Genomic DNA, 27,875 nt, shown 5'->3' on the forward strand with positions numbered 1-27,875 from the left:
AAATAAAATAAGATAGGATAGAATAAAATAAGATAGGATAGGATAGGATAGAATAAAATAAAATAAAATAAATGAGGCTAATGGAAGTCTTTTTCCATCCTAACATTGAAGTGAGTAATGGTATTTGGTGGAGTTAGGGGCCCTGACTGGACTAGACATCAAGGGATTTAGGTTCTGTGCCTTGTGTTTTGTTTCCACTAGTCGCCAACCTTTTTGTGCATCGGTGTCTTGAACTATAAATTATTAAAAAGCTGCAATTTATTGAATGTACATTAGGTGTCAAATACAGCTGCGAGGCACTTTATGTGCTCATTTGTTATCTGCAGCAGGAAGTGAATACATTTGGGAACTTAGGCCCTGAAAGGCAAGTCATGTTCAAGATCCCACAAGTCAGGAATGACAGGGTTGGGATTGGAAGCCAATCTTTTGCTCCAAAGCCCATTCTCTTCCTACACCTGTGTCCTTCTACCTCATCTGCAGCATGGAAACCTATCGTGTACGCTTCTGAAGATCATTCCCAGGAACAGATGAAATGTCAAATGTCACATTGCTTCTGTGTTAGAACTGTGTAATTAAAAGGAGCCCGTGAGTAGCCCTAATGTAGTTAAGACTCACTGGGTTCAAATCCCAGCTGTGCCACCTCCTAGCTTTGAACACTGGGTGAGTCACTTAGTCTGTCCATGCATAAGTTTTGTCATCTATCAAGTGAGAATGGTAAGAGCACCAATATCATAGGGTATCACGAGGATTATGTGAAGCACCTTGAACAGCTTTTTACATGTAGTGAGCATTCAGTGTAGATTAGCGGAGAGCAGGGCTGCAGGGTTTGTCCTGTTCATGCCCCTTCTCTTAGTTACTGTGAGGCTGAAATAGAGAGTACCCAAGATGAAACAACTAATTGAAGTCACTGAAAAAATGAAGTTTATAAGATTGTATTGAATACCTGATAAATAATAATGAATTAGGTGATAAATATGGAGTGTAGTGACAACTTTAATCCCGGTCCACAGGTTGGATGGTAGGCTAGAGGATGGATGAGAGGTAGAGATAGAGTTTGGGATAATGATTTATCCACAAAAGACTTGGAGACAACTCTTTTTCCCTGTGATTACTTCTTTTTAGGTTCTGCCAGATGTGTGTATATTGGCTTTTTCTGTAGTTGTCTTGATAAAACCCAAGGCTAGTTTGGAGTGAAATCAAGCAGGCTATATATAGTCTGGTTTGACTCGAAGTTTAGGAAAAAAGGATGTCCTCCATAATCTGTCCCAAATTATTTAAGTGTTAGGATTGGAGGCTTCAGTCCCAGCTAATGGAAAGTGTGACTAGATTTTTTGCTGTTTGTTCCTTTTCTTGAAATACCTCCTTTGGGGATTTCAGTAGGTGTGGGACTTGGGCATCCCTAGATACTGTCATGCCATCTGACAACACTTCCATCTCACCGGTGTTCTTAACGTGTTCGCACATACCTGCCAGTCTGAATTTCATAAAGAACAGAAAGAATATTTGACAGAACATAAATTTAGGCAGCTTTGCAGCAGTCAGTAGCAAGTAGAAATTCAGGGAGACTAGGTTAAATGCCACAGAAGAGAGATTCTCATTTGTGTGACATTGATTCTTTTTTTGTTTTTTTGTGTTTTTTTTTTTGTCTCTATAGGTTGCTATGGTGACAGACTATGGAGCCTTTATCAAAATCCCAGGCTGTCGGAAGCAAGGTGGGAGTTTATAACTTGAAATTCTGACCTCCCATTCCACTCTCTTCTGTCACCCCCGCCACATCCTGATTACAGACGCTCATTTTTCAAACAGTAGTTTTCTTTTTGTCTTTAGTGTAGAGATAGGAATATAGACAAGTGATGACAGTCCATGTTTTCGTAGGTCTTCACTCAGAAGTGCTCTCTGACTTGGTGGAGGGTGGGTATAGCTACTTGGGTTCACTTCCAGAACCAGCTCTTGCCTAAATTTCTCCTGTGACCCTAGGCAAGTCACTTGACCTCTTTGGTCTTACGATTTGGGGTAGGACAAGTTACTTACACTCTGAGGCTAACATTGTGAGTTTTCTAATATATGGCACATGGAATGAGAATAGTGCCATAACCAATACAAATTTGATATATCTATCTATCTATGTATCTATCTATCTATCTATATATATATATAGAGAGAGAGAGAGAGAGAGGGAGAAAGTATATAGGTGCATATATATAGTATATATAGCATATATGTTACATAGATACATATATAGATACAGAGGTATAGATATATATATATAGAGAGAGAGAGAGAGAGAGATATGTATATATATCATGCTCTACGTTTTTAAAGTGATAGGTCTTTGTTGAACATTTTTTGAGATTCCCCTTCACGTCTGTAATCTTACTTGTTTCTTAAAATAATTGTGTTAAGTAGGAAGGACAAGTTCCACAAACTGGTGGTCTGCTTAGAGTGATTTAGCTAGGTAATGGCACAGCCGGGTCTAGAACCCGTACCTCCTGCTTCCTAGCCTAGTTGGCTTTCTGCCATATCACAGTGCTAGTACATCCAAAAACTCAACTTGCTGGTTCCTCATGCTATAATAAATTAAGGATTTATCGAAGATTTTAATGTAAAAAATATAACTATAAGGATATTATTAGAAGAAAATATAGAATGATATTTGACTGGGCACCTGGGTGGCTCAGTTGGTTGAGCATCTGATTTTGCAGTTCGTGGGTTCGGGCCCCACATCTGGCTCTCTGCTATTAGCACAGACCCCGCTTCGGACCCCTTCTCTCTCTGTCCCTCCCCCACTCTTGTGTGCACCCTCTTTCTCAAAAATAAACAAACATTTATAAAGAATAGAAAAGCAGAAATTAAAAACAAAGAATGATATTTGACTACATAAAGGTAAAAAACTTTCTCTCAAAAATCATAAGCAAAGTTAAGTTGGGAAAAAGGATTTGTAGCACACATGGCAAAAGACTAATAAAAAAAGGAGTAGGACAAGGGGCCAAGAATATGGAAAGAATTCACAGGAGAAAGAATAGCAACTAATCAGTAAATGTCTTAAAAGATGCTCATTCTCAGGATTGATTTAAAACTAACTTAGGGGCCTCCTGGGTGGCTCAGTTGAGTTGGTTAAACGTCCAACTCTTGATTTCAGCTCAGGTCATGATCTCACAGTTCATGAGATCCAGCCCTGCATCAGGCTCTGTGCTGGCAGCCTGGAGCCTGCCTGGGATTCTCTCTCTTCCTCCCTCTCTGCACCTCCCCTGCTCACAAGCACTCTCTCTCTTGCTCAGAAATAAATAAACATTAAAAACAACAACAACAAAAAAAAAACTAACTTAAACTGTGGCATATACACACAATGGAATACCACTTGGCAGTAGAAAGGAACAAGAATGAAGTATCCGTGACGCAACCTGAATCAGTCTCTAGGAAATTATGTTGAGGGGGAAAAGCTAATCCCAAAAGGTTGCATACCTTACGATTCCTTTTGTGAAACATTCTTTTTTCTTTCCTAGTGTTATTGAGATGTAATTCACATGCCATACATTTCACCCAAATATACAGTTCAGTGGTTGTTTGAATATTTACAGTTTTGCAGCTACGATCTAATTTGAGAACATTTTCGTCATGCCAGAAAGAAACTCTATACCTGTTAGCAGTCACTCCAGATTACGGTCGCACCTGCCCCAGCCTTAGGCAACCACTAGTCTACCTTCTTTCTTTATATGTTTGCCTAGTCTGGACATTTCTTATAAGTGGAGTCAGACAACACGTGGTCTTTTGTGATTGGCTTCTTTCACTTCACATTTTTTCAAGATTCCTCCATTCAGAAGCATCAGTACCTTAGTTGTTTTTATTGCCTTTCCAAAATGTGGGATGTAATTAATAACCAGTTCTTCAGCTATCTGATTGGTTGATTCTCTGATGCCAACTGGGTATCCTACACTTCAATTCAGTTCTGACACTGACTACCCAGAGGTAGCATCAAACTCAACAGTATTTAAGGGCTCGATCCCATTAAGACTCTCCTCACTTCAGATGCCAGTTACAATTATTGAGTCCCCAGGTTACCCACACTTCTGTCAGACTTGGCTACATATTTGGATGTTCCCACACCACCTCCCCAGTTTCAGTAATTTGCCAGAACAACCCAGAGAACACCAGAAATGTTATACTTACTGTTACAGTTTATAATAAAGGATACAAATGAATAGCCAAATGAGGAAGTACATAGGGTAAGATCCAGAAGGGTCCCAAGTGCAAGAGCCCCTGTTTCGGTGGAGTTGAGGTGTATCACCCTCGGCATGTGGATGTATTTGCCAACCCAGAAGCTCTCTAGACCTTATTGTTGAGGGTTTTTTGTAGAGGCTCCAATACATAAGCATAATTGATTAAATTATTGGCTTAACTCCATCTCCAGCCCCTCTCTCCTTCCTGGAAGGTAGAGGGTAGGGCTGAAAGTTCCAGCCCTCTCATCACAGGATTGGTTCTGGTGGTTATCAGTCCCCATCTTGAAGCTTTCTAGGGGCCCACTAATAGTCTCCGTATAGCATAAACTTGGGTAATGCTGAAAGGGGCCTATGAATATAACAAGATGCTCCTATCACTCAGGAAGTTCCAAGAGCTTATGAGTTCTGTGCCGGGAACCAGAGATAAAGACCAAATGTATATTTCCTATTACACTATAGTATCAGTGCTCAAAATCCTGGCTGCAATAGTGTACTATAGTTTTGCGGAATGTTGCCACTGGAGGAAACTGGGTAAAGGGTACCCAGGATTTTTCTGTATTCTCTTCTGACTACATGTGAATCTAAAATTCTCCAAATAATTAAATTATTTATTGACGTTTATTCATTTTTGAGAGACAGAGCATGAGTGGGGGAGGAGCAGAGAGAGAGAGGGGGAGACACAGAATCTGAAGCAGGCTCCAGGTTCTGGGCTGTCAGCACAGAGCCCTATGCAGGGCTCGAACCCATGGACCATGAGATCATGACCTGAGCCGAAATCAGACGCTTCTGAGCCACCCAGGCGCCCCTAAAATTTTCCAAATATTTTTTAAAGTGATTGCATTACACTGTATGTTAACTAACTGGAATTTAAATAAGAACTTTTTTAAAAAATCTCTGTTAATACCCAGTTTTGGAAATGGCTATTTCCAACAATAGTTTTACTCACTGTTGGGAACATAAATTGTTACAGATTTTGGCAACACTTATTAACAGTTTTTTATATACAAGGTTTTTTTAATTGTAGGAAGAGAGCGTGAGTGGGGGAGGGGCAGGGGGGAGAGAGAGGGGGCGAGAGAGAGACAGAGAGAGACAGAGAGAGAGAGAGAATCCTAAGCAGGCTCCATGCTGAGTATGGAGCCAGGAGGGTCAGGGGGTGGGGGGCGTCCCAGGATCCTGGGATCATGACCTGAGCTGAAATCAAGAGTCAGATGCTCAGCCAACCGAGCCACCCAGGCACCGCTCCCGCTAACATTTTTACTGTGCTTGCCCTTTGATCCAGCAGCCCCTTAGGGGATTTAGTTCGCAGTGTAGACTTTGATCCAGCAGCCCCTTAGGGGATTTAGTTCGCAGTGTAGACTTAGATACCTGATGTACATCTGTGCGGTGGACTATGCAGATGATCAGAAAATTGATACTTTGATGCTGGTGCCTTCTTCATTTTACCAGAAAGGATCTGTGAAAAGTGTTGATGGCAACTCTCCGGCACCAGTGCCTGACTGGGAGCTGGTTGTAAGAAGCCCTCTGATTTCAGAGACGCCAAGGTGAGGGCAGGGAAATGCCTCTTAGAATTGGTGAAACGGGTGCATCCACTTTCCTGGGATGGTAAGATGTCCAAGCTAAGATGAAAACGCACGCTGCGGCAGAGTTTCCATGGTGTGCCCCGCCCCGCCGAAATTCTACAGCATGTGTCCACGTGCCGATGTCGTTTTTGAACTACTGCATAGGTTTAGAAGGAAGCCTGGAAGCAGCCCCACAAACTGCTGACAACGGTCACCCCTGGAGGGTTCAGTTTGCTAGGGGAGACATGGACACCGAAGAGGGACTTTTACTTTGTGCAATTTCTTAACCCAGAATTTTTCTTAAAAATAAAAAGTCCAACCGCTGATCTTTGGATAATAAAGCCGTGCATCTAGCCTTGGAGACTACTGTGCCATGAATGGCATCGTGGAATTAGAAAGGGCTCCCCGATAGTTTCTAAGCTAACAGTCAGCAGAGGATAATAAAGTTGCTCATTTTATGTTGTCTGGGATTTAACAAGAGGACTCATCCCCATCTTTGTAGGCATGCCCCTCTTTTGGTCTGAAGACAGATCTTGTCAGTGTACTCACCATCACTGTAATACCTACTCACTTGAGCATTTATGTGGCACCCTGGGGACTCTGTGTAGACGAAAGGCCTGACACCTCCCAGCAGTCAGGCTTCAACTCACTTGTGTCCATGCCCTGTCAGGGGATGCCTCTCATTGTCGATGCCTGCCTACAAGTGGATCTGTTAGTCTGACAGCCGGTGGAGACAAGCCTCAGAGGGAGAGCGCGGGGAGCCAAGTAATTAGGCGGGAAGTCTCTAATCCTGGGCTTTTCTGTGGTTTTGCTGCGTAACTCCAGCAGTTGTATTTTAGCTTCCCTGCTCTCAAAAGGAGAAAATCATCAAGTCCCACGCCAAAAGGACTGAGCTATAAGATAATTCTGGTCTCCGGATTTTAATGTTCTGATTCAGGAAGGGAGACTCTAACTTGAGTTGTTTTTCTCAGCCTTCTGTTCTCAGAATTTTTGTCCCTACTGAGCTGAAGACCCCTTCCTCGTACTCAGATCTAAACTAGATTTTCCCCTGGCTCATAGTGTTGCCTGCTAGAACTATCTGTGATGATGGAAATGTTCTATATCTGTTTTGATGTGTTTTTCTGACACCAGCTAATTCTCTGGATTCCAACTGCAGGTGTCTTAATTCTGACACTACCTGCCTGGAGTTAGTGTGTCAGCTCGAGCAAGTTAAAGGGGCTCAGACTCACAAGACTGCCTCTACTTCAGATGCCAGTCGTAAGTCCTGAGCCACCTGTACTTCTAATTGGTGGGCTGTGAAGCAAGGGTTCCCACGACCCCCTCTTCAAGTTTGATCATTTGCTAGAACAGCTCTCAGGACTCAGGGAAACACTGTTTCTTATGTTCGCTGGTTTTATTATAAAGGATACAGTCAGGCCCGGCCAAGGTATGGAGGTGGTGGGGGGCGGGGGTACTCCAAGCTTCTCTGACACAACACCCTCCCAACAAGCTGATATGTTCACTAACCTGGAAGCTCTCTGAGTCCTGTTTTAAGAGTTTTATTGGGCCTCTTCAGCCCCTCTCCCTCTTTCCTGGAGACCAGTGGTCCCAACCCTCTCATCATTTAATCTTCTGGAGACTTGCCCCGTTCAGAGACATCTAGAGCCCCACCCTAAATCACCTCCTTAGCAAACTCTTCTGTGATCAGAAGGGGCTTATGAATAACAAAAGACGGTCGTATCACGGGAGAAATTCCAAGAGTTATAGGAGTTCTGTGGAGGAATCAGGGACATACACCAAATAAATTTTGGTATTCTAGCACATCTGTGCTGGCCAGTAATGTAGCCACTAACTGTTAACTTTGTTTATTTAAAATAATGTTTTAATGTTTATTTATTTATTATTTTTTTATTTATTTTTGGGACAGAGAGAGACAGAGCATGAACGGGGGAGGGTCAGAGAGAGAGGGAGACACAGAATCGGAAACAGGCTCCAGGCTCCGAGCCATCAGCCCAGAGCCTGACGCGGGGCTCGAACTCACGGACCGCGAGATCGTGACCTGGCTGAAGTCGGACGCTTAACCGACTGCACCACCCAGGCGCCCCATTTAATGTTTATTTTTAAGAGAGAGAGAGAGAGACAGTGTGAGCGGGGGGGGGGGGGTGGAGGGGGGCAGAGAGAGAGAGGGAGACAGAATCCGAAGTAGTCTCCAGGCTCTGAGCTGTCAGCACAGGAGCCCAACCTGGGGCTCAAACTCATGAACTGCGGCATCATGACCTGAGCCAAAGTCAGACCCCTAACTGACTGAGCCACCCAGGTACCCTAACCTTGTTTATTTTAATTAATTTAAATTTAAACTTAAAACAGCAACATGATGGGACACCTGGGTGGCTCAGTCAGTTAAGCATTTGACTTCCGCTCAGGTCATGATCTAGAGGTGCATGAGTTCGAGCCCTGCTTCAGGCTCCATGCTGACTGTGCACAGCCTGCTTGGGATTCTTTCTCTCCCATGCCTCCCCCATTGTTCGTATGTGTCCGCGCTCTCTCTCTCTCTCAAAGTAAGAAATTTTAAAAAGAAAGTGAAATGGAATAAATATTAAAAAAAAAACCAAAACAGCAACATGGCTAGCGACTATCATAGTGTCAGTGCAGCTTTTTATGACGTTATTTTTTTTTCTACTATCCTTTGCCCCACTAGCACATGAGATTTGGGGATCAGATTGTTCAACATTTTTTCCTAATGTTTATTTATTTTTGAAGGGGAGGGGAGGGACAGAGAGAGAATCCCAAGCAGGCTCAGCCTTGTCAGCATGGAGCCTGACCTGGGGCTCGATCTCCTGAACTGCAAGATCATGACCTGAGCTGAAATCAAGAGTCGGATGCTTAACCGACTGAGCCACCCACGCGCCCCCAGCGTTATACTTTTTTTTTTTTTTGTTTTTATTTATTGTGTGTGGGAGAGAGGGAGAGAGAACACCAAGCAGGCTCTACACTGTCAGCATGGAGCCCAGCACAGAGCTAAACTCACAAACTGGGAGATCGTAACCTGAGCCAAAACCAGGAGTTGGACACTTAACCAACTGAGCCACCCAGGCGCTTCCCAATGTTACACTTTAAAATGTACTGCTTATGGTAGAAGCTCAAATATTTTTCGCAATGAAATCAGTGTGGCGAATAATTATTGACTTCCATTACCTGGCCACTATGTTAGATGTGAACACAGAGATAAGAGATAAGAAAACATAGTCCCTCCTGCCCTACTGTTGGTAGTCTAGAGATACGAACAAATTACAATGTAGCGCAATGATATAAGTGAGGTTGTGGTTATCCACTGAGCTGTGAGATATCCACCTGAGGAATAGTGGCTGTTCAATACATTTTATTAAATGAATACATTAATTCTAGTTCCAGCCCCACCATTTACTGGCTTTTGACTTCAAGTTGCTTTGGACTTGAGCCTTAGTTTCCTTATCTGTGAAATGGGAATGATGTGCCTGTTTTAGAGTTTCTTATCTGTCAGGATCATGTCTTGTCCTTGAATCCACAGTTGCCTGTAATATTGTGGATGTTTTGTAACTATTTGAATGAATTTATGATCCCAACAAGATAAAGGATATGAAAGCACTTTAATTTATGGGCTTACATTATAATCATAAACCATTGATTGGAGATAAGTTATTTGAAAATTCTAGAAAGGGAATTCATATCCCCCAAAGATAAAGGAGACCTTTTATTTTGACAGATTTTGGCTGCAGCTGTTTTCTAATGGTTTGTACTTTTCACCTCTTTCCTTTATTGCCAGTGGAAGTTGTGAAAGAAATTAAGGTTGAACAATGCATTTGGGAGAATATTTTCAAGGGAACAATAATAGGCTTACTCCTTTTTTTTTTTTTTAATATGGTGATTGAGATGCTAGCTCTTTCCAAGTTGTCAGAATTTTTTTTTCGTTCTTTTACCAGCATCTACTCAGATGAGATTCATTCTGTTCAAGTGTCATGTTGGGTTTACTGAACATGATGATGGATTTGATATGCCCTTTGGGCATTTATGGCTTCATGTCAGAAATCCAGGCACAGACTACTTCCGAACAACTCCCTTCCACGTAGACTGACAAGCAGAGCATACTTGTTTCTGTTCATTTCGGAGCGTATGCTAAAGCAGAATTAGATGCGTTTCTACTACTTGTAGATGAGACCATGTTTCTTTCTTTTTTTTTTTTTAATTGAAAAGATAGCACAGATCATTAATAATAAATGGAGAAATATCAGTATGCTATAGAAGACCTGACAGACTCATAGTTCTTTTTTTTTTAAGCTTATTCATTTTGAAATGAGCGAGAGAGAGAGAGAGCACGCGTGCGTGTGTGGGTGAGAGCAGGAGAGGAGCAGAGAGAGGGAGAATCCCAAGCAGGCTCCATGCTCATCGCGGTGCCCAGACGCAGGGCTCATGACCCGTGAGATCCCATGACCGTGAGATCCTGACCTGAGCCAAAATCAAGAGTCGGCTGCTTAACCCACTGAGCTACTACCCAGGTGCCCCACAGACTCATATTTGAATTGCAGTTCTTTCTTACCAGCTTTGTGACCTTGGCCAATATGCTTCTACAGTATTTTCTCATGTGAACCTACGTCACAGGGTTGATCAAAGGAGGAAATGAACAAGTGAATATACTGTATATAGTGAGGAATCCAGCACAGGGTGAGGGGACCTCAAGTGTGTTATTTGGTGCCCTCTACTATGTCACTTAATCCAGCTGTTGGTGGCTTATGTGGTTAGCAGTGAAACACCTCCCAAGAATGTAGACTGGCTTCTGAGAATGAAACCTAGTGATGGATTCCCCCACACAGAGGATGGGATTAGCCATGGATAGAAATATACCAGGCAATTGGCTATAAATCTGTGACCAGAGAGATGAGAGCACTCACGACTTTGACAAGATAATTTGGGTGTGATTCCAGGGAAAAGATTGGAATGAAATTATAACTCAGGAGACTGAAATCTAATTGACTATCATTCTATGTAGGGGGAGATTATATGAGCAGGTGGGGGTTGTCAACCTGGAACATACTAAAAGAAAGTCCGAGAATCTGAAGATAGCAGTGTTTGTCTTACCTTATTTAGGGCAGAAATGAATCTGATGCCAGGAACTGGAGAGAGATGGATTCTTTTATGAGGAAGTGATAAGTCCATTAAACTTTTGTGGACTGTAAACCTATCTTAAAACATGTATCTCCTTTTTGTTCTGATTCTGTGTTGAAGCAGTTTCCAATCACTTATCTAATTTTTTAGGTATTTGATACTGGAGCGGTGGTGGGTAGTTTATGAGATGAGAACTAGGAATAAACAAAGTATGTCCTCTGTTGTAAATTGATAAACTGGTGAATTGTGTCTATCCCTGTACCAATCACTAAGTTGACAATCTGGTTAATATATTTTAGTACATAAACATTTGTATGCTGAAGACTCCTACATATATTTGTATCTTCAGTTCATACACATCCTCTGAACTTTGACAGACTTACATATCCAACTGCCCACCTGACATCTGCATTCAAGACCGACAGCTAGACCATTTCCCTTGTTTAATTCACCCCATAAGCTTTTGGTAATAAGCCATTAATGTCTCAACTATAAAAATCCTGTACCTTAGCATAGCTTTTTATATTCCTCTTTAGTCTGAGTCTATATGAGACATAGTTTTATTTTGGTCATAGTACACATATCATTTTTCATTTTGCTTTTAAGATATTTATGATTAAAAATATTGCACGCTGGGGTGCCTGGTTGGCTCAGTCGGTTCAGCGTTGGACTTGGGCTCAGGTCGTGATCCCATGGTTCGTGAGTTGAAGCCTCACATGAGGCTCCACACTGACAGTGCAGAGCCTGCTTAAGATTCTCTCTCTCTCTCTCTCTCTCTCTCTGTCTCTCTCAAAATAAACTTAAAAAAATAAAAATACTGCATGCTTACTATAGAAAATTAAGGGGGAAATTTTTTTAAGTTTATTTATTTTTATTTTTTAATGTTTATTTGTTGTTTTTTTAATTTTTTTTTTCAACGTTTTTTATTTATTTTTTTGGGACAGAGAGAGACAGAGCATGAACGGGGGAGGGGCAGAGAGAGAGGGAGACACAGAATCGGAAACAGGCTCCAGGCTCCGAGCCATCAGCCCAGAGCCTGACGCGGGGCTCGAACTCACGGAGCGCGAGATCGTGACCTGGCTGAAGTCGGACGCTTAACCGACTGCGCCACCCAGGCGCCCCAAATGTTTATTTGTTTTTGAGAGAGAGAGTGCAAGTGGAGGAGGGGCAGAGAGAGGGGGACAGAGGATCTGAAGCAGGTTCTGTGCTGACAGCAGAGAGCCTGATGTGGGGCTTGAGCTCACAAACAGTGAGATCATGACCTGAGCCAAAGTCATATGCTTAACTGACTGAGCCACCCAGGGGCCTTAAGTTTATTTAGTTAGTTTATTTTATTTATTTATTTTGAGAGAGAGAGAGAGAGAGCACGTGCATGTGGGTGGAGGAGGGGCAGAGAAAGAGAGAGAATCACAAGCAGGCCCTGCACCATCACTGTCAGCTATCAGCACAGAGCCCGATGCAGGGCTCAGACTCATGGACCGTGAGATCAGGAGCTGAGCTGAAATCAAGAATTGGGTGCTCAACCAGCTGAGCCACCTAGACACCCCAAGGGGGAAAACTTTAAAGGAATTATATGATACCATTACCACACAGAGACAGGTGCTATTAACATTTTGGTATATTTCTTTATTAGTCACATGTACATAAAATTTGACATACTGAGATTAAGATTATACTGTCTATATATACATTGTAGCTTTTTACACTTAGTGAACCTTAAACATTTCTCCATTGTTTAACATACTTTTGTAAACATTTAAATGACATTATTCTGTCATTCAGATGTACCACATAATTGTTTTAAGTTGTTTTCAATTTTTCACTACTAATACTTCGAGAAATACCTTATTGAACCAGGAGAGATGCCTGGACCAAAAAATATTCTACTTTGGGATCAGAGGGGAGGACAAATGGTTAGTGCCATTATTTCCTTGTTTGTGGTACAGACCTTCTGTTTTAGGAAAGGGAAAAAAAAATCTCTCAAGTATTATTAGGTTCAACATTAATTTCCTTCATAACTTTCATTAACAGAGGAAAGAAGTAAATTTTAACATGAGAGGACAGTTGCAAAAAATGTCAAAGGGAAAGGTTTCCCTTTCCTTCAGATTATCTGGATTTCCCCTCTAGACTTCCCAATTAGGCAGCTCTGCCCATTACACCATCATGGGGGAAAAAACACAGCTTCACAAATTTTATCCGATTTGGAGGTTACGTGATGTGTCTAAAATTAAAAACATAAGAACGTATAAGATGTATATAACACATTTTGGAGGCCCCAGAGTTCTTCATAGGCTATCAACCTCCAGAATGAGCCGACATAGGTAGGTGAGACCCAGTGACGGTGGTCAGAGCAGGCAGGCACTTCCAGTAGGAGCTCTAAGCAGAGGCCAGGTGCTTCGAATTATAGGTGTGTGCCTGCCGTGCCGATGACTTTGTGGGCACACACATGTGCAAGACAGCTTGAGAGAGAGAATACAGGCTAATAATTCCCCCAAGAAACTTAAGGAAGGGCAGTCATTTTAGACGTAACTCTTTGACTTACCGGTTTTTTCTCTAGTTTACATTCCTGGTTTATGTTCATTCAAAATAATTGTATATTGTATCTATTTCCCCCAGAATAGAGACAATTTTCTTTATTGAAACACTTGAAAATAAAGAAAAAAATGAACGTGTAATCTTGTACACTAGTATAATCGTTGTTACAGCATTTTGGATCATTCTGACTTTTAAAATCTTTTTGAAGCATTTGTAGTCATACTGTATACAATTTTGTGTTGTATTTTGTTATTTACATGGGGAAATACTGGTTGTTTTCAGTGCTCGACACAGAGTCGGCAATCAGATGTTTGCTTACTAAAGAATGAATTATGGATATATTTTTACATCATCTTTTGAGCAACATTTTTAATGGACCATTCAATGGCTGTACCACAGTTGACTTAACCATTGCTCTGTTGTTGAATATTAGGTTGTTTCTAATTTTTTTGTCTTATAAATACATGAGTATTTTTATGTATGTCACTTTTCCTGATGCATATCACTTTTTCTGTGTATATGATTACTTCCTTTGGACAGATTCCCAGAAGTGATTATGGGTCATATTAATTTAGTCAGAACTCTTGGTTGCAAGGGACAGAAACAGTTGAGAAATGTTTTGACTCTTCCCATTGGGATGTGCAGGATAAATCTGGCTTCCCTAGGGCTCTATCAGGTGCTGAGATTACACCCTGAGGGCTTGGTCTCTTACCTTTGGTCACATCTTGCCACCTGGTGGTTAATATGGGCATTGGTAAATTTTTGTAGTTCGTAATCCCAACATCTTGAAAAAGATGAATTGATTTAGCTAATGTCTCGTGTCTATCCCTGAACCAATCAGTTACTGTGGCTAGCTGGGTGAGGCATCTTGATTGACTAAGCTTGTGTCATGTGTCCATAGTTGGGGGTTGTGTCAGCTTCAACCAAATCACATGAACTGACCAGATTTATTTTAGAAAGCAGGGAAGGTGATGTTGATTAATGCTTTAATAACTTTTTCCATAAAAATCTGAAGTTGATCTCAGAGGCATGAGTTCCAGCCCCACATTGGGTGTAGAGATTGTAAATAAATAAAAACTTTTAAAAAATCTGTAATTGTCTAACAACAACAACAAAAAGAAAATAGGGAAGGTGGTTCTCCCAGGAAAGGAGTTTGGACAGACAGGAAAAGGATATCTATTACAAATATTTTATTAAATTACTTAATGACTATTATTTAACTTTTAATTTTTTTTAATGTTTATTTTTGAGAGAGAGTACGTGCGCACTCGCATATGAGTGGGAGAGGGGCAGAGAGAGAGGGAGACAAAGGATCTGAAGCAGGCTCTGCATTAACAGCAGAGAGCCCGATGTAGGGCTTGAACTCACAAACCATGAGATCAGGACCTGAGCCAAAGTTGGATGCTTAACCACCTGAGCCATCCAGGTGCCCCTAACTTTTAACAAATTTTATTAAATATTTTTACCACTCTTGATAGTGATTGCTAAATGATTTCTAACATTTTGTACTAGCCCTAGCAATATTTCTTACTTGACTATGCTCTCTCCAGTGGGTATTGTTATTTTCTAAATATTTTGCTAATTTAATAGGTTAAAAATAGCACCTTGTTTAGATTTTTTTTTCACTTATTTCTCATAATTATTTTCCATAATTGTAAATTAAATGGCTGCTTACTTTTCCGTTTGGTTGATTTACCACGGTTTACCAAGCTAATCATTTAGGTTGCCTTATAGGTTTTTAAAAACTTTTCTAGATAATAATACTGCAGGTATTTTTCCATACCCATAGGTCTTTTGCCTTTATTGGGTTTTTTCTTTTGGAAAAATTCTAATGATGATATTCGTGCATCAAAGGTAAAAACATCTTGATGCCCTTGCTTTCAGAGACTTTCATTGACTTGTGTTTTTACTAGTGTAAGTGTGGTTATTGTATCACATGTTTGCTAACATTGAGCATTATTTTTTTAATTTATTTTTAAAAATGTATATTTAAAAAAAAATTTTTTTTTTAACGTTTATTTATTTTTGAGACAGAGAGAGACAGAGCATGAACAGGGGAGGGTCAGAGAGAGGGAGACACAAAATCTGAAACAGGCTCCAGGCTCCGAGCTGTCAGCACAGAGCCCGACACAGGGCTTGAACTCACAGACCGCGAGATCGTGACCTGAGCCAAAGTCGGCCGCTCAACCGACTGAGCCACCCAGGCGCCCCAAAAATGTCTATTTTTGAGAGAGAAAGAGAGTGTGTGTGTGTGTGTGTGTGTGTGTGTGTGTGTGTGTGTGTGCATGCAAGTCGGGGAGGGGCAGAGAGAGAGAAGACAGAAGATCCAAAGCGGGCTCTGTGCTGACAGCAGACAGCTCAATGTGGGACTCGAACTCAAAAACCTCGAGAGCATGACCTGAGCTGAGGTTGGACCCTTAACCGACTGAGCCACTCAAGCGCCCCTGAGCATTATTTTTAAAGAATATTTGTTGATTAGCTACAAAACATGATCCCACATCGTCTTAATTTAAAGTTTTAAATTAACAGACATTTTGCAATGAATTCTCCACTCCCATTTTCTCCTTACCTTGTTATTTAGAGTATAAATACCAGATATACCCTGTGCTTTACTTCATTTCCTCTTGTGCCCAGGTTTGGTCCATCGAACTCACATGTCCTCCTGTCGCGTGGATAAGCCCTCAGAGATAGTAGATGTCGGGGACAAAGTGTGGGTGAAGCTTATTGGCCGAGAGGTAAGGTTCTGTGCAACTTTCATGTGGTGAGAAGGAATGAAGGAAAACTAGGGGCAAGATGGTGAATGTGTATATGTTATTAACTGTGGCTGATGATCTTATTTTTGAATCCTGCCGCTGAATTCTGTCCTGAATTGAAACCTTCTGGCCCGCTGTCCTGTAAACTCAGAAGGAACGTGGTGTAAACTGTAATAAGAGTGGTGCAATAAGTACACATTTACAAGACTTTCCTCCCTGAAGTTTATCCAAATGGCCGGTGGCAAGAAAAAAAAAAAAAAACAGAAAAGAAAAGAACCAAAAAGAGAGAAGGCAGCTTAATTGCTGGGACGAGTCTTTATCAAACTTCAGAGAACAGCTGCCAGGTACACTTCAGTTTGGACCCAAACAAGGGCAGACACAGAGTTTACCATTATTGATCCTAATACCTGGCACCATGCAGTGTGAGGGAAGTGAGAAAAGTCTGAAGGACCCTGTTAACAGCAACTCCCTTGAGGGCATGTGGGCTGCGGGTGTGGGCAGCCTACAGGAGAAATGTGATCAGACACTGAGACCTCCACCAGAGAACAGCCGGGGCAGATAGGGCTGAAAGAGACGCCATTCGATAATGTTTGAGTGCTTCCATGTACTAGTCTGAGGGATATAAGAGCGAAGCAGACATAGGTGACATCAGCTGTTATGGAGCTTATACAGAATGTAACTGGAAGACACAAACATTAAAATGAGCAAGCATATGTATAAAATAATTGTAAGTTAGGGGTGCCTGGGTGGCTTAGGATCTGAGCCCTCTTCAGATCCTCCGTTCCACTGCCACCCCTCCCCATGCACGTGTGTGCTCTCTCTCTCTGTCTCTCAAATAAATATAAACATTTTTTTAAAAATTGGAAGTTCTAGGGGCGCCTGGGTGGCGCAGTCGGTTAAGCGTCCGACTTCAGCCAGGTCACGATCTCGGCGGTCCGTGAGTTCGAGCCCCGCGTCAGGCTCTTGGGCTGATGGCTCAGAGCCTGGAGACTGTTTCCGATTCTGTGTCTCCCTCTCTCTCTGCCCCTCCCCCGTTCATGCTCTGTCTCTCTCTGTCCCAAAAATAAATAAACGTTTAAAAAAAAAAAAAATTGGAAGTTCTGATAAGTGCTGTAATGGGCTCAGGCAGCGTCAGAGGTAGATTTAGTGGTCAGGCACAGGCTCTCTGAGGAAATGACACATGAGCTGAGACCTAAAGGGAAAGGCAGTGGCCACGTGAGAAGCTGGGATAAGCATGTTCTAGGCCAGGAGAGCAGCTGATGCAAAGACCCTGAAATGGAGAAGGGCTGCAAGGGCTGGAGGGAGCAAAAGAAGACCAATGTAGGGGCGCCTGGGTGGCGCAGTCGGTGAAGCGGCCGACTTTAGCTCAGGTCACGATCTCGCGGTCTGTGAGTTCGAGCCCCGCGTCGGGCTCTGGGCTGATGGCTCGGAGCCTGGAGCCTGTTTCCGATTCTGTGTCTCCCTCTGTCTCTGCCCCTCCCCCGTTCATGCTCTGTCTCTCTCTGTCTCAAAAATAAATAAAAACGTTGAAAAAAAATTTTTTTTTTCAAAAGAAGACCAATGTGGCTAACAATCACCTTCCTGTTTAAAAATGCTCTAAAAATCAATAAATAAAAATGTTTAAACAAGAAAGAAAGAGAGAGAGAGAGAGAAAGAAAAGAAAAGAAAGATGCTCTAGACCAAGTCCAAAGGAGGATCTAGTCTAGTCTGGAATGTTTCAGAAACCCATTCTGGGCTCATGGGTCTCTGAACTAATCATTATGCTGAACTTGAAAAATGGCTTTTATTTTTCTGCCTGGCTACCTCCACAGGCCTTGAATTTCTGAGCAGCCATTTCTGTCTTTCCTCCCCAGAGGAACAAAAATAAGGTAAAAACTACTTCCTACAGTTATTCTGCCACAAGATCTATTTATCCTCATTAGCACTCCCAGTGCTAGGTCCCAGTACAGGACCTCAACCATTAGAGGAGCTCGGTGTTTGTTATGATGATAAAAGCTTTGATTCTCAGTTAGATAATTGTAGATCAGCAGTCTAAATGATGTACTCTTAACTTTTGGTGACTTTGCCTTTTGTCTTTTACAGATGAAAAATGATAGGATAAAAGTGTCCCTCTCCATGAAAGTCGTCAACCAAGGGACTGGGAAAGACCTTGACCCCAACAACGTTATCATTGAGTAGGTAAAAGGTTTGGAAAGGCTAAAATCCTTCTGCTTCTCAAACTAAAGAATGCTGTAGTGAATCAGACTGACCTGGGAACTCTACCATATATAGTCTCTGATATTGAGGAGTTAAGTAGCCTTGGTGATATTTGGATTTAGAGGTCTAAAGTGTAGGTCACACTGTGCTGTGTAGAGTTCGAGGATGGAATGCTAACATGCCAAGCTCCTAGCACAGAAGTGCCCCATCAGTGGTTTTGTTTCCTTCCCCTTATTCTTTCTGCATTAGCCCTTTAACCAGTCAGCCAACAAGCATTCATGAGGCCCCTGTTCCTTGTGTCCTAGCACTGGGGCTCAAAGAAGACAGAGACCATGTGGGAGGGTAGGGTAATCTGGAAGCAACACATCTTGGGATAACTGTGTTCTGAACACCACATCTTAGTTTTATTGGCTCTTCGGACCTTTCATTTAGGAATGGAAGATTTGCTATCCATGTAGGCTAATGTCTGGTGATACAGGGGAATTTGCTATCTGTCTCAAAGTCTTTCCTGAATATATGCCAGTGGGATTTCTGATTAGAGGTTCCTAGTTCCCTCAGGTTCCCTGAAGGGTTTATGAACTGTTTCCAGTATTTCAGAAAGCCAGCCAAATCATGCATTTACCTTCAGGTTAACCATATGTTAGAGCACCTGGGTGGTTCAGTTGGTTGAATGTCTGACTCTTGATTTTGGCTCAGGTCCTGATCCTAGGGTTGTGGGATCGAGCCCTGCATCAGGCTCTGTGCTGATCTTGGCGCCTACTTGGGATTCTCTCTCTCTCTTCCTCCGCCCCTCTACCCCACTTGCACACACGCTCTCTCTAAAGAAAAAAAAAACATTATTTTATTGCTTTTGATATTGTTAAAATAGCACATTGTTTATCTCAGGCTAATCAGGTGCTCTCAGTGGAGTTATGTTATTGATTAATTTAAAAAATAAGAAAAAAATAAATGTTTGTGTGGGATCTTGGTGGGGAAAAGTTTGGAAACCTGTGTTTATAGTTCTAAGCAAAATCAGTTTGATGTTTATTTTGGAGAGAGAGACACACACAGAGCACGAGTGGGGGAGGGGCAGAAAGAGAGGGAGACACAGAATCTGAAGCAGGCTCCACGCTCCAGGCTGTCAACACAGAGCCCCATGTGGGGCTTGAACTCACGAACTATGAGATCATGACCTGAGCTGAAGTCAGATGCTTAACCAACTGAGCCACCCACCCACACGTCCCATAAGCAAAATCAGTTTGGATACATAAGAGTTTTACCTAAAAGGGAAGGAACTGATTTTTATTGGATACATATTATGTGCCGGGCATTATGCAAGACAGTTTACATACATTTGTGTATCTGATTCTCATAATAACCTCCAAATGGGTATTATCTTCATTTTACTTTTTATTCCTAGTTGTGGGGGGCGGGGTGTTTTTTTTTTTAAGATTTTATTTTTAAGCAATCTCCACACCTATTGTGGGGCTTGAACTTACAACCCTGAGATCAAGAGTCACATGCTCCATTGACTGAGCCAGCCTGGTGCCCCTGGATTCCTAACTTTGAACTTAATGCTTGGTGATAAATAATTTGCCTGTGGTTAGTAGCAAATTATAGTGGGTCAAGGACCTGAATCTAGGTTTCCTTGACATTAAGGCTAATGCCTGTTTTTGACACATGATGCTTCTAGCTGTTGCATGTGACTTAAGAGTTTTTCCATATTTCTATAGTTTTGTCTCCAGATATTGACATTTGTAAGTCTGATTATTGACAGAATACTTTTCGGTTACAGTAGAAATGTTTTATAACTCAGAGCTCAGTAAGGTTATTTTAAGTTTGGCATTTACTTGCTTTTGGGGGTGTCCATGTTTCTGTGTGTAGGCTATTTCTAGTAATAACCAAGTGGCCGAACAGTAACTTGTAAACTATTTCTAGAATTGCATCCAGGAAAGAAGCATGGTATAGTGGGATGATAAGAGGTTTTAGAGCTCTACGTAAAGCAGAAAGAGTCCTAGTTCTGCTATAAGCTGATGTATGGCCTTGAACAGACCACCTTGAGTCTCTGAACCTCAGCTTCTTCACTATCAGTGGGAGAGAATGATACCTACATCTCAGAAATGATGGAATGATCTCGATACAGTCTTGTTTGTAAAGAGTCAGATTAGCATCTAGTTTACAGTAGAAACTTGACAGATGGTGGCTACTTGTAGTTATTGGGGTTTTTTAAATTTTTTTTTTAATGTTTATTTTTGAGAAAGAGAGAGAGTGTGAGCAGAGTAAGGGCAGAGAGAGAGGGAGACAGAATCCGAAGCAGGCTCCAGGCTCTGCACTGTCAGCACAAAACCTGATGTGGGGCTCGAACTCATGAAAGAGATAATGACCTGAGCCAAAGTCAGATGCTCAACGGACTGAACCACCTAGGTACCCCTCTTTAATCTCGTTTAATCTTTATTTTTGAGACAGAGACAGAGTGAGAGCAGGGAAGGGACAGAGAGAGAGGGAGACACAGAATCTGAAGTAGGCTCCAGGCTCTGAGCTGACAGCACAGAGCCCAATGCAGGGCTCGAACTCACAAGCCTTGAGATCATGACCTGAGCTGACGTCCGCCACTCAAGTGCCTGAGCCACCCAGGCACCCCATTGTAGTTATTGTTTTCAAAGATCTCATTTTTCTCTGTGGTTAGCACAACTTTTCTTTTGAAAGAACATGTAAGACCCAGGAGAACAGGGGTTGCACCTCTTTCTTATCTCCCATCGTGCCTGATGCATATCGCTCATTTAGCTGGGGCTTTCTTTTACTCATTTATTCAACAATTATCTTAGAGGTTCGTGTTCTACATTAGGTGCAGTGGCAATACCAAGGTTTCTGCCTAAGGGCCTCAGGGCCTAGTGTAATGAGATCATTATGCAAATAACTTTAATAGAAGGCAAGTGGGATAAATGCCAAAAGAATGGATTAAAGGAAGAATTCTAGGAATTAGCTTAAAGAGGACAAGTGAGTTTCAGTCCGTGATGGTTAGAAGAGAGGTTGCATTTGAGCTAGGTCTAGAAGAATGGATACAATTTTGTCAGGCAGCAGGGAAGGGAGTGCTATTCCATATAGAAGAAAGGGGTTAAGGAAAGGCATGAGACAGGAAAACACAGGGCACAGTTAGGAGTCTTGTTTAAGAAAAGAGGGGGGTCCAGCCACTCCAGAAGCAGTATGGGGGTTCCTCAAAAGATTAAAAATAGAACTACCCTACGACCCAGCAATTACACTACTAGGCATTTATCCATAGGATACAGGTGTGCTGTTTCGAAGGGACACGTGCACCCCAATGTTTATAGCAGCACTATCGACAATAGCCAAAGTATGGAAAGAGTCCAAATGTGCATTGATGGATATATGTGGATATATATGGATATATGTGATACACACACACACACACACACACACACACACACACACACACACAATGGAGTATTACTCAGCAATCAAAAAGAATGAAATCTTGCCATTTGCAACTACATGGATGGAACTAGAGTGTATTATGCTAAGCGAAATTAGTCAGAGAAAGACAAATATCATATGACTTCACTCATATGAGGACTTTAAGACACAGAACAGATGAACATAAGGGAAGGGAAGCAAAAATAATATAGAAGCGGAGGAGGACAAAGAGACTCTCAAATATGGAGAACAAACAGAGGGTTACTGGAGGGATTGTGGGAGGGAGGATGGGCTAAATGGGTGAGGGGCACTAAGGAATCTACACCTGAAATCATTGTTGCACTATATGCTAACTAATTTGGATGTAAATTAAAAAAAAAGAGGGGGGGTGTGGTCAAGGTCTAGAATGTAGGGCTTAAAAGGTATGTTGGGGTCAGATTGTAGAGAGCTTATCAGCCAAAGAGTAGTAGTAATTTTCTTAAAGCCTTTGAGGAGGAGTAGAGGCACCTGATCAGATTAATCTCCCCTCATGTCCCATTCTCTAACCTTGCCTTCTTATGCTCAGTGTCCTCATGCTGTCTCCAGCCACACAGTCTGTCAGCTGCCTTTTGTTTTTCATCAATATATGTCTTACATTTCGTCCCTTCAGTCCCAGAATGTTAAAGTGAATCTGTAAATGGAAAGGGTGAAAGACAGTTTCCAGGTAGGTTTAGCCAGTATAGCATAGTCTTTTAGAGGAGTATTTATGGGGGACAGCTGCGTGGGTCAGTCTGTTAAGCATCTGACTCTTGATTTTGGCTCAGGTCGTGATCACACGGTTTGTGAGTTTGAGCCCCGCGTGGGGCTCCGCACTGACCGTGCAGAACCTACTTGAGATTCTCTCTCTCTCTCCCTCTCTCTCTGCCCCTCCGCTCATGCTTTCTCTCTCTCTCAAAATAAATAAATAAACTTAAAAAAAAAAGAGTATTTATGGTTCACCACTGTAGTTCCCCATGTGTACGTCTCCCTCTGCTGCTAGTCTGTTAGCTCCTTGAGGAGAAGGACCATGTTCTGTCATTTTAACGTACTTATATCCCTAGTACTCGCACCGATGCCTATCACTTAATAGTTGAACTGAAAAAAAGAAAGTTTAATTCAACTATGTGCACTGGATGGGTTGGAGGAGGAAACTTGGAGGCAGGGAGACCCGTGAGGGGATTATTACGACTTAGATGTGATGTAGTTAGAAGCCTAAAGCAGCACAATGACAGTGAGCACAGAAAGGGAGATGTGGTAAATGACACGTTTGTTGAATTGAGTATTAAGTGGGACTTACGTTTAGCTTCTGGTATGTTAGGACCCACAGAATATTGGAATTGATTATAATAAGGATTTGTTTAAGCTGCAGCTCATAATCACTTGAAACTCAGCTCAGCAGATAAGGACATCTGAATGCCATGAAGTGTGTGACTTTCTCAAGTTATGTCCCCAAGATCCTGCCCTGGTTTTTAAGAAAAATGAGTTTTATTGTGGGAAGAATACTTACCATGAGATCTACCCTCTTAACAAAATCTTAAGTGTACTTAGGGTGTTGTTTACTAGGTACGGTGTTGTACAGCAGGGCTCTAGAACTTAGTTCATTTTGTTTAACTGAAACTTTATGCCTCTTGACAAGTAACTCCCATTTCTCTCTCTACTCACCTCACCTTTTTTTTTTTTTTTTTTAAATAAGTGTTTATCCATTTTTGAGACAGAAAGTGTGAGTGGGGAAGGGCAGGGGAGGCAGAGCTTCCAAAGCGGGCTCTGTGCTGAGATCCTGCACGGAGATCTGCGTAGAGATCTTGATGTGGGGCTCAAACTTACAAACCGTGAGATCATGACCGAAGTCATGACGCTCAGCCAACTGAGCCACCCAGGTACCCGTTTTTGTTTTCGTTTTTTTAAAGATTTTTTTTTTTTAAGTAATCCCCACACCCAGCATGGGGCTTGAACTCACAACCCCGAGCTCAAGAGTCACATGCTCCACCCACTAAGCCAGCCAGGTGTCCCCTCACCTTGGTTTCTGTAACTCAAGCTTTACTCTTTGAAAGGACCCTCTCCCATGACCCATGCTAGACAGTGACCCCCTATTCTTTGAGTAAGATTATCCTAGGGCAAAAGCTGGGGATTTGAGCAGACATTTTCAGAACTTATGACGCTTGTCTGCACTGTCCCACTAGGTAGCCACTGAGTTACGTATGGTTATTTAAATGTAAGTTAAAATTAAATAAAATTTAGTATCTAATTCGTCAGTTACACTAACCACATTTTAAGTGCTCAGTAGCCACAGATATAAATATTAGTCAGCAGTACAGACATAAACTTGGAGAACTTGTCCATCATTGCATTCTGTGGGACAGCGGTATGCTAGAGAACATGCTTGCTGTTCAGATATGGGGAAAAGTCAGACATGGACTTTATCTTTGAAGTCCTGCTTGGGGTAGGAGGGTGAGCCAAAATGTAAACAAATGTAACAAAATGATCAGAGAGTAAACCGGTGTGGGAGCACAGAAGAGTCATTAACTCTGCCTGTGGTAGCAGGGAACATGTTAGAGAAGATGTGTGTGAGCTGAACTGAAGAAAGACCAGGACAGAGTACGGAGTATCTCAGTCTTTTCTGTTTCCTCTCTTGAGCCTGCATATCCCATGAAACTGTGAACTAAAATATGTGAGGTGGGCAGTTTTGTTCTGCTTTGATATGGTCTTCCTGCATTTCTCTGGGTGAGGGGGTGTTTTTGGCAAAATATTTCTGGTTTTGCTGGACTCTCTAGAGACCTGGAGAATAGTTGGAAAAGCTTAGGTGAAGTCAGTGTTCAAAGTTAAAGAGGTTTAGGTAAAGAAAAAACATTTGGGGTCAAGACCACAGAAATTTCAGCATTCACTCATTGATGTGGTCGCTTGCTAAGCCTTGGGCTAAGGTGCTGGGAGAACAAAGACAAGTAGGGTGTTGTAGAAAGGGCTCACAGTCCAGAGAAGAAACGTCAGGGCATCAGGCTATAAAGTGTGATGTGTGCTGGGACTGAAGTGTGTTTGACTACAGTTTGAGTTTGAAAGAAAGAGTGATCGAGGGTAACACCGCGATCGAACATTCCTGAGTGCCCACTCTGTGCAGGTACTGTGTGTTACAGTAAAGGTCAAAGAAAGCTATGACAGCTGGTAGGAGTGTAATTGGTAAACGCCACGGAAAACCGGCCGGCAGTGTCTGCTACGGCTGATGCCCTACAGCCCAGTATACTGTTCCTCTGCTCCCTGGAAGTAGGCATTTCCCAACAGAAATGCGTATATATCTGTTCACTGAAAGACGTGCTAGAAAGTTCACAGAAGCACTGTTTTTGATAGAGACTACTCAGATACCTCTCGACAGCTAAATACTTTGCAGCAGTGAGAATTGGTGACGCATAAGTGCACACAGCAATACAGGTGAATCTCCCAAACAAGTGAAAGAAGCCAAACAGAGAAGCGTCCGTACTCTAGGGTTCCCTTCACATAATTTACAAAAATCCATGAAACTATGCTGTTAGAAATGAGAGTAGTGGTTACCCTTGGGGGAGGCATGGTGACTAGCGGGGCTTTGGAGGTGCTGGCCACCTTCTGTTTCCTTGTCTGAATCCTGGTTTCCTGGGTGTGTTCAGATCGTGAAAGCCGGTCAAGCTGTATGCTTATGAACGCCTTTTTGCACATATACGTTAGTAGTACCTTTAGAACTTTTAAGAAGCGCTACAGGAATGTGAACAAAGAGATGAATTCTGGCTGAGGGCTCGGGACAAGACCTGATAGAAGGAGAGATGGTCATTGACTGAGCCTTGAGATGTTTGGGGGTGGTGAGGTGGGAGGAGAGAGGGAGGCAGCATTTCAGGGGGAGGGAGCTGCCCAGGTGAGGGCAGCGAACCATCTGGAGAAGGTAAACTAAACCTGTTTGGCTAGAGCATCTCGTACAAGTAAAGAAGGGGCCAGAGAAGCAGGTTAGAGCCAGACTGGGAAAGGCCTCAAGCACCAAAGTAAGGGATTTGGACCTGATTTTTTAGGAAGCCTTTGGAGGTCTTTTAAACCCCAGGAGTGACCTTGTCATGGTTATAGAGGGCTTAGTGAGGTGAGTAATTATAGCTTTATCCTCTGTGCTTCGGTGAGCTGAAGTTGTCTCATTCATAATTATTAATTCAGAGCCTGTCCTGAATGAAAAAAATCATCTGTTTCATGGCGCTGCTTTCACTGCTTGTCTCCTCATGCACGACGCTTTTCCTTCTTTTTTCCTTCTACCTGCCAAAAAACAAAACAAAAAACCAGTATACGGCATTACCTTCTAGTATCTCCGGCACATCTCTTAAGAGGGCCGTCAGTCGGTGTCCTTTTCGTTACAGGCAGGAAGAGAGGCGGAGGCGGTCCTTCCAGGATTACACTGGGCAGAAGATCACCCTCGAGGCTGTCCTGAACACCACCTGCAAGAAGTGTGGCTGTAAAGGTAAGGTGAAGCCTCTGCCGCGCCAGTCCTCCTCTCCTTGTGATGGCTCCTTACTGGATGCGGGAGGCCGCCTGGTTTGCGTGTGGCTCACCCTGCTTTTTAGTCTGGCGATGGCCTCACCTGCTCCTGCTGTTATTCCTACTAGACTCTCACCAGAGTTCCTGCTCTTCCTGTTTCGTTTTCGGAATGCTGGCCCCGCTGAATGCTATACTGTCACCCCGCTCCCCCTCTTCACGGCTGATGCCCTGTCCAGGCAAGGTCCCCATGTGCTACGCCAGGAGGGGGGAGAGTGTTGGATTATGGTGAGCACCGTAAAGTTTTACCTCCAAGGACCATTATTATTCTGCAGAAACGAAGTGACTTGGAAATATATTCCTCAGGGATCCAAGTCAAACCCTTTCTTGCTCCCCTCTTTATCTCTTTAACTTCAGAGTTCCAAATACAGTACCCTTTGAGTAATAAAGAACACAGGCTGGCCTCTTCCTTGAAGCTGCCTCCTCAGGTTTCTTCTAGTCTTACTCGGGTGTTAAAGAGCTCACTCAGCCTGACTTCCCTCTCCGGAGCTATCATGAGAGGGACTGCCAGCGTCTCATTTCAGGGTGACCTCAATTTGTCACCCCATCTCCCTTGCCTTCCTTTTACCCTTCTCTCTTGAATTTTCTATAGCAGATTTGTGCCCCGATTGTTGTGGTGGGGTTTAAGCCCCTACTTACCATTAATGTAGAGGGAGGAAGGGAAAAATGACATTGAAAGACTACCTCCTCAGGGGAATTGTGGGAACAGTCCAGATATTTGGAAAACTTAATGCTGTATTCCCCTTGAAGGCACCATCCAGCTTCTGGACTCAGAGTTGCAAAGCAGTTGACACAGAGCTTTTTGATGATCTCATGGGATCATCTGTGCCCCCGAAACAGGGTCTGTAGCAAGCTTGGACAAAACCAGCTCCGTGGCAGCTGTTAAAGGGCCCCCTGACAGCACATTAGGCTCCCTAATGTAGGAGCCTAAGGTGGGGTTCTCTTACCTTCGGCTTGCGTCCTCCAGGTGTTACGTGGGGCAGAGAATATAACACGCGGAATTGGGCCCAGTCAGCAGAGACCCAAGGTGGTCGGTCTTGGTGCAGCCCGAAGAGCACAGCGCAGGGAGGCAGGAACCAGGGGTAACTTTTAGCTCTGCTGCTCTCTTTGTGACGTTGAGCTACTTCTCTACCCTGGGCCTTTATATCCTCTGCACATGCCGTGTTGGATTTGATGAGCTCTAAGGCCCTTGCCAGACCTGACCGTCTGGATGTTGAGTGCCCCCAGGCGACTGCCTGTCTCAGTGTGTTAGCTCGGAGGCGAATGCCACCTTCCTGCCGGCTGCCTGAGAGCTGTCTTCCTGTAGGGCTTGGCCTGCCACTCAGCTCCCTCTGCTAAGCATTGTCTCTGGAGCAGCCTTTGGATGTCAGGAGTAAGTTCCAAATAGATCTTCAAAAATAAGCCCCATTGCTAGTGGAAGGAAGCACAGACCCGCTTCCTCATCTCCTTTGCCATGTCCACAGGAGTGCCAGTCGTTCCCCCGGCTCTAGGACCAGATGCTGGCCTGACTCTGGCTGCGTGAGCGATGGCATCTT

The 27,875-nt window shown here is 42.9% G+C and overlaps 1 protein-coding gene across 3 annotated transcripts in view; it reads left to right on the forward strand.

Moving 5' to 3' along the window:
• ZCCHC17 (zinc finger CCHC-type containing 17) overlaps positions 1 to 27,875 on the forward strand; it is a 61,355-nt gene that overhangs the window by 14,277 nt on the left and 19,203 nt on the right. For all 3 annotated transcript variants that reach the window (XR_005787918.1, XM_040467463.1, XM_040467452.1), the window contains exons 3-6: positions 1,655 to 1,712; positions 16,064 to 16,164; positions 18,265 to 18,356; positions 26,166 to 26,266. Coding sequence is in view for 2 of the 3 variants with exons in the window: in XM_040467463.1 (XP_040323397.1) it covers positions 1,655 to 1,712; positions 16,064 to 16,164; positions 18,265 to 18,356; positions 26,166 to 26,266 (352 nt within the window). In the remaining variant the exon portion in view is untranslated. The remainder of the gene's footprint in view (positions 1 to 1,654; positions 1,713 to 16,063; positions 16,165 to 18,264; positions 18,357 to 26,165; positions 26,267 to 27,875) is intronic.

This window comes from Herpailurus yagouaroundi, unplaced genomic scaffold (genome assembly GCF_014898765.1).
Source record: "Herpailurus yagouaroundi ecotype Mexico unplaced genomic scaffold, PumYag 77, whole genome shotgun sequence".
NCBI classification, from domain to species: Eukaryota; Metazoa; Chordata; class Mammalia; order Carnivora; family Felidae; genus Herpailurus; species Herpailurus yagouaroundi.